This window comes from Gossypium arboreum, chromosome 6 (assembly GCF_025698485.1).
Source record: "Gossypium arboreum isolate Shixiya-1 chromosome 6, ASM2569848v2, whole genome shotgun sequence".
In the NCBI taxonomy this organism is placed as follows: domain Eukaryota; kingdom Viridiplantae; phylum Streptophyta; class Magnoliopsida; order Malvales; family Malvaceae; genus Gossypium; species Gossypium arboreum.
Window position 1 is genome coordinate 136,883,303 of NC_069075.1, and position 10,259 is coordinate 136,893,561.

Below are 10,259 nucleotides of genomic sequence, written 5' to 3' on the forward strand. Positions count from 1 at the left end.
AATTGCTCTGTTTAAAAAATTAAAAATAACATGGATGAACTTAAAATAAGTTTGGGATGATCAATTACAAAAATAAGTGAGTTTAGACAAAAATTTAAAAAACATATTTTAGACCAAACCCAAATTGAACAAATATGATATGTGCTATGTCCATGCATAGACTGCAATAGGCGCAGCCTGAACCATGAAAACTTCTTTGAACAAAAAACAAAAACACCATGAACAATTCTAGTAAAGGCAAATAAACCAAAAAACAAAGTCAAATTATTAGTCGAGAAAATATATATATATAAAATAAACTAGGGATGTTCAATGTACCTAATCCTGGAGCCAATTATCGAAACGTGACATCATTGGTGTATAATTCAAAAGGTAGCCACACCTTGCTTCAAAACATAAGTGCCCACAGTTCACATGTTCCTACTTTTTAGAATGAACCAAACTCATGGTATACAAAAAGAAAACACAAGAAAAAATCGTACCTATCATCATCATGTGTGCTGTAAACAAGGTTTGGCAATATTGAATCATCAGAGTTACTGCACAACTTGCATTTGCTGGGCACGATCACTTCACGAACCAAAAGCGAATTTTACCACTGTTCTTGGGTTCTCTCTCACTAGATGGCAAAATGGTCTTTCGAGTTCAAAGTTAAAATGATGGTCTGCCATTGCCTTCTAATTCGGAGTAATATGACATAATTCTGTTCAGCACATAAAGGGAGCAAAAGAACCATAGTGACTCAGTTACCGCAACAAGCTTACGCTATTGTTCAGAGGTGTCATCATGGCTGTATTCCGAGGATCCAACAGCCTCTTCCTTTAGTAAATCGGAGTTTGTATTTTCTTGATTAGAAGTTCTAGTTGGGCCATCCTCCTCCTTGTCAGTATCGTTTTGCAGCCCAATATTTTGTGCTATTGCCCTATGATCTTGAGATTCCTTAAATGTTTCAACATGTTGCTGGGCTTGAGCTTGTGACTTAGACAAAGGAAAAGATGCAGAAGCACCATCTGATCCTTTCAAAAGGCAAACATACTTGAACACCAGTTGTTTATAGTTATTTAGCAGCTCTTCAACGTCTTTTACTGTCAAATCACCGGCATGAGCAAACATGTATGGATACTCTTGAAACACTTTACTCACTTGATCCTCCTTCAGAAGTATAGTCGCCCCTCTATTCTCCAATTCTGAGATGGATGGAACTTTAGAGATTGATGACTGATCTTTACTTGAAGATTTTCCATCAGAAGATTTAGGTCTATTAGCCTGGTCCTCCTTAAGAGTGTGATGTCTGGATTCAGTTGGTTCTCTCTGATCTTGTCCAGCAAGTTGGTTAATTTGACTGGACAGACCATCCAAATCTGTTGAAAGGCCTGATAGAATAGCTCGAGCAAACTCCATGTTTTTCTCAAACTCGGTTTCCTCCAATGAAAGGGCTTTTGCATCAATATTTGAGATGAAAGCCTCAGCAGACAGCATGTTCGTAAAAAAGTAGGCTGCTTCAGAAACTAATCGAGACTGACGTCTATAACGTTGTATATACAATAAATTCGAGTGCAGCTGTGGAGGATTTGCCTACGTAACAGATTTCATGAGAATTATACATTATTTATTATTTTTTAAAGGAGGGATGATGAACTAAACAACCAAGCATGCATACACTACTGATCTTACCTTTATGGTAACATAAATCAACACAGGAAGAAAATCATCAGCTCCAGGAGGATTCTCATTTGAAGCAATTGAAGCATTAAGCAATAAATTATTGATAACCTTGCAACAATTGAGGATACACACAAGCTTGTCTCTTGGAGCCTTGTACATATTAATTTTTTGCAACTCTTTCTGTGCAAGCTGCCAAATAAAGTATAGATTCAGGGGAGAGTCTGAAAGGTGGAATAGCTATCATAACTGGGAATCCAAAATCCCAAGCATATCCACAGACAAGCTTTATCGACCAAATTTTTTTCTGAAATAAATTAGAACCATAATCAAACTGCACTCAAGTGTTGAGACATTTGTTGCACGCAATAAATAATTTTTTCTTCAAACAACAAAAAGTAGAGGCAGTGAATATGGTATGATATATTGCTCAATAGGTACTTATCCAAAAAATAAATAAAGATATACTGCTCAAAGGTTATTAGACCTTAAGTTATGTGCATAACAAAGTCAGATAAATAAGATCATCAAATTAAAAAGGCGACAATAATTACAACTAGTTCAGACATAATAATGATAACAAGCTTGTTTTAGATGGAAAGCATTTGTTGATAATTTGCAATACTCAACTGCTTAAGACCAAGACTTTTCATTTAATGTAAACAGAATTCTACCTACATTACTATCAGCTTGTCTTGCTCATAAAACTAGCAAACCTAATTAGAGACGGGGAGAAAAACTTATTGACCAAATCCCCAAGTATTTTACACCCAAAACTACTGAAGACCAGTTGTTCCTTTGTGGAAAATATTTCTGAGAACGACATTCTCTAAAAGCAGCCAAAAAGGACTGGAACTTCAGCTTTTAATTGGTGCATTACTTCAAAACAGTTTATTCAATTCTCAGTACAACAAAGATATTAGCCATAAGTTCATAACCAACAGCTGGGGGTACAAGCACTGTATCAAATTGAGTTCAATGATCAAATGATTTCAGTGATGCTTAAGACAATATGAATAATTCGTAGAAAACTGAAAAATTATTAAGGCATTAAGCATGGAGCTCCTATAAAAAAGGAATATCTTATGTAATATGGAACAAAAATGGAGGAAAAATAGACATAAAAAAAAAAAACAAAACAGATTTATATGGTTTCAGAGCGTGCAGCTTCAAGCATCCACATATGCATCAACGTTCATGGTTGATAGCCAAAATCTAGATCAGCTATGTTTAATAGGATGACAAAATGTATAAACTGCCATCTAAAAATAGATTGATGCAGCATTGTCTTGACATGTTAACAAGGCATAACTGCACAGGGCCTCCTAACATTAGAAAACCACATCACGAGTGCACATTCCTCATTTGGTCATGCCATGGGATGAGAACAATAAAAGTGAGTTCATATCAAATTTGAACTTCTATGCTACGCTCATAGTAAGGCATGGAAGAATCTACCACATAAGATGACCTCAATAGAAGTTTCTTTAGAGCTCAAGCAGGGATGCATTGAGGAAAATAGATTCTCCACAAAGCAATATTCCTAACAAAGAAATTAACTTTCCTACCTAGCTAAGGATTTCTGCACTTTTATGGTCCATCTTTCTAGCCTCCCTTATATGAATTATAGACAGCATGACACCTATCAGCATTACATCCTTGGAAGCATCTAGTAAAAATGTTACTACTTTTGTCTATTTCACCATGATGAATTGTGAGAATCCCTAGCAGCTTCTTATTAACTAGTTGTTATTCCTGATTTCTAGATGAAGTCATTGATTATTATCTTCAAGGAGGCAAACACCTTGTAATGTTTTTTTTACTCCAGCCAAAGCCATAATCGTTTCACTGTTTGCACAGAAGATATCCAAAAATATACTCTACCAAAGGTTTTTAAAAAAAAGGTTAAAAGGGTTCTCACTTCTCAATAGTATAGAAAGCCAAACATGACAAGGAAAGATATAGTTCACAGAGACAACATATGCCAAAGGTAAGCTAACTCCATACTCCCAAAAAAAGAAAAAAAAAAATAGGCAACCACTTGAAACAGAAATTCCCCAATTTACCAGCCATGATGTCTCATTCTGAAAGGCTGGCTTAATATCCAAGTTCTCAGGCCGAACGAATTGCTGAACAAGAGCCATCTTCTCAGAAAGTTGTTCATCAAGCTTTACATCATCTGGAAGTGAAGCAAACACACGGGTAAATAACTTTGTCATAACATACTTCTCCAATCCCTGTATTAGGAAAAGAAAAAAAAAAAAAAAGTAAATACATCAACCCAAGGTGAAATTTTTTTCCCTTAAAACAAATTACCTAATGCAAGATAATAAGTTAAAATGACTTACTTCACCAGCACTGTCCAACTCCTCCTCTGAACATCCAGCCCAAAGCGGATGAGCTCGAAAAGCAGCTTCCATGTTGGCAAAGAATGCCTGTACGGCCGCACTATCCCTTTCGGGTTCAGGAGCATTGTTGGAGAACGAAACTATGAAACTGTAATATGGCGACACGAACGAAACTCAGAAAGTCAAAACCCTGAAACGATTGCCTAAAATGGAACACCCCAATCCTTCTTAAATTAAGTTCGATTGTCAATTAATTAGACAAATAAAAAAAAACAGCTTCCACATCGGGATTTTTACTTAATTTGAAGCAATCAACTAATAAATTTAAATAACAGACCAAATATATTTATAAACAATCAATAATCACTTCCGATTAGTCGAAAATCACGTTCAATCATAAGTCTACGCATAGATTTAAAGATGAACATTTAAAATGAGAAAGAGAGGGAGCGACCTTTTGATAGATTTGACGAAATCAGCAGCGGAAGGCTGGCGCATACGCTCTAGAAAATCTTGCAATCCTAAGAAAACGTCGGCGTTCTCCATTTACGGTAACCGCCGTCCGATTGTTTGACAGTCGCTTAGCTGACGTTGATTAGAGAGGAGACAGAGAGAGGGCCTTTTCCTTAGGGGAGAAGTCTTCTAGAATGAGAGGAGTGCGTGATTGAAGGTGCAGACGCAGTTGCAGACAACCAAAAAAAAAAAAAAAAAAAATCAGTTATTATTATTATTTTTTTTTACTTTAGAAAATTAAAAATAATAATCATAATGAAATTGGGCTCTGTTCTTTTGGGTCTCTGTTAATATTTAATCTATGCTAATAATTACCGTTCTCTCCATCACACTTGAATTTATTAATTTATTAAAAATATTTTTTTACGTAGGGTAAATATTAAATTCAGAGTAAATTTCATTGTTGGTCTCTCAATTTTTATGGTGTTTTTATTTTGGTAATCTAAAATAAAATTCTTACAATTTCATCACCCAATTTTTAGAAGTTATTTTAGTCACTCAAGCATTAAATCTCTAATAAAAGTTAATTTAATTGGTCGCTTTTATTTTGTCACCCAAAAATATTTTTTTAAGTATTGACTATGTAAAAAAATTATAGAAATTAAAATAATACACAAAATTGTCAATTTGTATTTGTTTATCTCATTACCGAAAATTCTAAATATCTTTTATAATACTAAAATTTTAAATTTCAAAATATCATAATAATTTTAATAATTTTCTTAAGATGATATTCAATTGATTAAGGGTAATTGATGGCATCAATAAAGTACTTTATCTTTTCTTTTCTTTTTTTATTTAATGAATATGACTATACAAATCGAGGGAAAAAATTAACAAATACACTTCGTAGGCAATAAAGGACAAGCTTCATCAATACAATAAAGACTTCAGTTTCAACATTAATAGAACATTATGGCACGTTGACAATTGACACCGTTACAACTCAAGCACAACATATATAGAGTGATAATAAGCATTTAATACTATATGAAAATCAACTCTGAATGGCTCAAAGCGGTGTGCAAAATCAGGAAAACCATCCCTAATTGCAAAAACAATACTACATGCATAAGCAACACTAAAACACGTATTATAAGAGCATAAAAAATTCTAAAAGTGAATATTTATTGAACAATAGAAAACAAACAAAAAAAAAGTATAAAACTTAAACAACATGGGTCCAAACTAACTCATGAAATAATTTATTATTCTAAAATACTTTCAAAAATTTTTTTTGACAAAGTACATTATTTGAATGCATTTATAACTTAAGCTCTAAATTTTAAACTTGGATCATCTCGAATGATTAGGTACGATGTATTCTTGATGCTCTCAATTGTAGTTTTCCTCTTTTTACTAAAAATGAGATAAAAATACCATGAAAATAATGTGGTAAGGTTTAGATTACCATTTACTCTCTTTACTCAAAAAATGAACAAATTAATCTTTATAATGAGAAATCAATCTTTCCATTAAAATTTAGTCTTTATACATAAGAAGTAAAATTTAGTCTTTATACATAAGAAGTGCGTCTCTATTTAGTTATTCTAACAATTACACCAATTTTAATACCAAGACTAATTTTATTTATATTTTTAATAGAAAAGACAAAATACAATTCAACTCAAATGGAATTAAACACAAAAAAATAAAATGGCACATAAAATTAGACAAAAATATTGATACAATGATGTAAAGTTCTCAACTGTCTGCCTTCTATATAAATAACAAGCGTGTAACATTGCAAGATCAGCATATCACTTGCAACCTATTTTACAAACCTTTCTCCATAAATATAACCACATACATTAGGGTTTTCCTTTTGGAGTTTGGACCACCATTTTTGCACCTCTTAAATTACAACATTACCTTAATAATTCTAAAGTATAAATACAATCATCTCTCCTATCAAACCCCAAAATGAAAAGAATGGGAATATATGTTGAAATGCTACTATCATAATATGCTTTTCTGATTAAAAAAAGTGATTTCTATCTTTAATCTCCATTTCTTTCCAATACGATTTCGTGCAAATGTTGTAGGAGATGGGTTTGCAGATATGTATTGAAACCAGATGCAATGTTTTTCTCCTACTTCGCTGGACGAAATCTGCTTTCTCGATCATCAAACCACGAATGTTTGATCTTGTTTACCGCAAGAAAAGCTCACTATCCGAATTAATTTAGAGTGAAGTGTTCCAAACCGCATCATCTCCTTCACCACACCTTTCGTGAACGGTTTTGAGCTTCTCGACGGATTTGCAGATTCCACTGCAGCTCCAGTCGAAAGATGCAACACAGACATTACCTGCTTGTGCCTTCCACTCACAATCTGTGGAACAGGAAACAAACAACGAGTTAAAACAGGAAGAAGACCGAAATAGCAAAAAGCGTTAAGCTTTGACTCAATCCAAATGAAATTATCGTATTAAGCATTAATTGAGATTTAGGATTGAGGTAAGAGTTTTTGGAATGTAGATATGTAGTTCGACACAAGATTTAAAGCATTACCTGGTGGAGTCCCACAGCACATATTCCTATCATCTATGTGCTCAACCTCAAGTCCAATAAACCATGCCCCGAGGGACACATCTTCATTAGCATACTTGTGCAATATAGGCCTGCAATCATTCAGAATCACTCGGAATATTAGCGATACCTCTTTTAAAAGATTATTATCAGATACAGAAACCAGAAGAGTAAAGGATATAAATTTGATCAGCATTTTAATAAGCTTGGGAATTTTAATGGACTTATGCAAGATTACAAAAGATTAACTCTATGCTCAAAGTGATAAACAAGGGCTGATTAAATAAACTGAAAGAAAAATTGAAGACAGAGAGAAAACTTAAGTCAAGGGGATGTTTGCAAGGCATTGCCAAATGGGCACAAATACAAGGACTATGAAAATTAAATCAGAACCCTCAATTACGCAAAGTAATATAAACAAAGAACAGGCTACTCCAAGACAAAAATCAAATATCTTACTGGTTTATGGAGATGTAGGTTGCTAGCTCCTTTGAAATTGCATATATCTGACCAGTTGCATGTCGGAAGTATTTGTTACCCTCTTCTCCAAATTTCCAGTACTCTGGTTCATGGTACTTAACATTCCTAATGAACATAAAGGAAAAGAACAGAAGTTATATAACAAATTTGCAGGAGGGAGCAAAGCAAATTGAAAAAGTAATATTATGAACAATAAAAAGGTCATGGGGGAAATTACTTGCTAGAAAGAACAGGTCCAGATTTCATGCACCCTATATAGACTCGGGGCTTGGAACGGTGACGGCCAAGGGTAGTACCTAGCATACCTAGGAGAAAATAAGCATAAGAAATTCATCATGCAAAACAACCAAGTTTTTTCTTCATCATTATGATGGTGTGATAAACTGTTTAAGATAAACAAAAGAGATGGAAAACCAACCAAGATTAACATGGACATCATCATCCACCTTGACATAGAACTCAGCATCCCATTTTGCAACTGCAGTAGAAAAGAAAATTTTTGTTTTTGCTGATAATTCGTGATATCCTTCAACATGCTCCTGCATTTTAAGATTGAAACCAGATATCAGTAAGAAATGCTTGAATATCTCACAAGACTATCCAAAACTTATAGGAGTGCTTTCTAACCAGTCTAAAAAAATCCTTATGCTGAGCCTCCTCAGAATCAATAGCTCGATCTAAAATGCTGTTAGATGTTGCACTGGATCAAACAACGTATATACAACTTATGTTAGTTCAAATATGTACTTCATATTTATCCCATGCTGATCACAGTGTAACAAATGTCATTTGCTTAACATTGCCATTTCTTTGGTTAAACAAATTTCAGTTCAAACTAAAGTTTTATCGGTAAAAGTACCATAGAGGTCCTTGTATTAGGAGTTAGAATGCATTTTGCCCCCTCTACTCAAAAATGGCAAATTAGTCCCTATATTTAGATCAAAGAAAAGATTGGTATTTTCTATTACTTATTCTATTAAAAACCAGAGTGACTAATAGAATAACCAAAAAATGACAAGTGGCATGCCAGTTGACCTCATGCTAAGGTACAAGGGACCAGTTTTTAACAGGAAAGTTAAGAGGAAATTTTTAGCCAATGACCAATTTGCTCTTTGATTTAATGTATAGGGACTAATTTGCCCATTTTTTGAGTATAAGTGTCAAAATACAATCCGACTTCTAAGTACAATGGCCTCCATGTCACTTTTACCAAGCTTTCTCTTGCGTGAAATGATTTACCTATGGCCGATCATGAAACGAATGACGATCCCCTTCTCACGCTCCAATTGAATAAGCTTTTCCCCTACTCAAACATTAACATACGAATTCATTAAATACTAGCAAACTAATTGATATTAAAACCTCAAAAGGTTATGGAAAAATATGGAACCTTGTGGCATCCAAGTCTCCCGGACAGAATCGCGCCGTCGCCTACTACTAAAAGCAGTATTGATTCCAATGACCATGAACACCTTCTTCCTAGGTGGACGATCGCGAGTCAAGGTTGAAACAACTTTAGATGCCTCCCCATTGTCCATTTCCTGAGAATTACGAGAGGCAGCTAACTGCATCTCTAGCATTGCAACCGACTTGTCTAGAGATCTGTAAGGCCTCATGAAAGATCATAATATTTTACAAACAAATTAGCTAAAAAGTAAAAACAAAGGTTAATCTTAACTGAAATAACAAGAACCCAATTCTGTACTCACTGAATTGCTTCATGGGTTTTCAAAACTTCACCCATTACATCATTATCTTGTCCAGGCGTCTGTGTAAACATGGTAAAAAAAACTTCCTTTTATTTAGAAATACAAATTTCGTTTTCAAAAAAGTAAAAGTAAACAAGAATAACAAAAAAAAAAGAAAAAAAGAAACACATACTTTCTTAGTATCGCAATCACCGGAGACAATCTGCAACTCCTGCTCACGTCGGCGTTGTGATAAAAGTTGACCGTTAGATTCAGGTGGGACCCACAGCCTGTAACCAAAATCCAATGGCTAGAAATACATCAAAGAAGAAGAAGAGAAAAACTCCATCCCAACAATTAGAGAGGAAACAAACACTGACCCAGTTCATCAATCTATCTAAAGAAAAGAAAAACACAAGGAATGAAATGAAATTTGAAAAACCAAAAAGATTTATATATATAGAGAGAGAGAGAGAAGGGGGGGACCTGTTACTGAAGAGAATCCCAAGAGTGAAGAAGGAGAGACAGATGAATGGGATCCAATTAAGGGAGATCTTCTTGGGACTACGGTGTGGCTTCATGGCCGAAAGGGTAGAGAGAGAGGCGGAGCTGTCGATAATGTAAAAAAGAAACTGAGATATTCAATATTTGAAACGAAGAAGAAGATTCAAAGTTTTTATAGTTGTGTTAGGCTTGTCAAAGTTCATTTCATAAAGGGTGATTGGATTGGATGAATGGAATATCGTAAGACTGTTACGCGCGTTGGACCGTCAAAAAGAATGATAGGGAAAACAAAAATTAGGCATTAAAAAAAGGGAAATTTGCCGCATTAGTATTTATTAAGGTTTTCAACTTTGAACTTTCCGTCGTGCTTTGGCCCCCTCCGTGTTACTCACGTGCACGCCAGTCACGCCACCTGTCTTCAATCAAACACTGTACATGGGCCGACTTGTTTTCTCCTTGGATTTTAACCCGAATCCTGTTGGTTTTTCTTTTCATCCATCACCACAGTTAATTTGGTTTCCAAATTTTGTCTG

At 34.5% G+C, this 10,259-nt stretch overlaps 2 protein-coding genes across 5 annotated transcripts; both read right to left on the reverse strand.

Moving 5' to 3' along the window:
• Window positions 1-264: 264 nt before the first annotated feature.
• Window positions 265-4,786, reverse strand: LOC108486760 (vacuolar protein sorting-associated protein 9A-like). Its single transcript, XM_017790973.2, has 5 exons — window positions 4,465-4,786; window positions 4,011-4,158; window positions 3,729-3,899; window positions 1,675-1,854; window positions 265-1,575 (listed from the first exon to the last, which is right to left on the reverse strand). Exons 1-5 carry the CDS (start codon window positions 4,554-4,556, stop codon window positions 766-768), a joined length of 1,401 nt encoding a protein of 466 aa, XP_017646462.1. The 5' UTR covers window positions 4,557-4,786; the 3' UTR covers window positions 265-765.
• A 1,374-nt stretch (window positions 4,787-6,160) lies between these two features.
• On the reverse strand, window positions 6,161-10,034 carry LOC108484134 (beta-1,3-galactosyltransferase 7-like). 4 transcript variants are annotated; one of them, XM_053030024.1, is made up of 11 exons: window positions 9,709-10,034; window positions 9,416-9,512; window positions 9,244-9,329; window positions 8,925-9,145; window positions 8,774-8,837; window positions 8,162-8,234; window positions 7,953-8,073; window positions 7,752-7,839; window positions 7,514-7,639; window positions 7,037-7,146; window positions 6,161-6,857 (listed from the first exon to the last, which is right to left on the reverse strand). In XM_053030024.1, exons 1-11 carry the CDS (start codon window positions 9,801-9,803, stop codon window positions 6,709-6,711), a joined length of 1,230 nt encoding a protein of 409 aa, XP_052885984.1. In that variant the 5' UTR covers window positions 9,804-10,034; the 3' UTR covers window positions 6,161-6,708. The 4 variants fall into 4 exon arrangements, with proteins under 4 accessions (XP_052885984.1, XP_017643296.1, XP_052885985.1 ...); XM_017787807.2 differs by having other exon boundaries at window positions 9,244-9,302; window positions 9,709-10,033; XM_053030025.1 differs by having other exon boundaries at window positions 8,925-9,136; window positions 9,709-10,033.
• Between the last annotated feature and the right edge of the window lie 225 nt (window positions 10,035-10,259).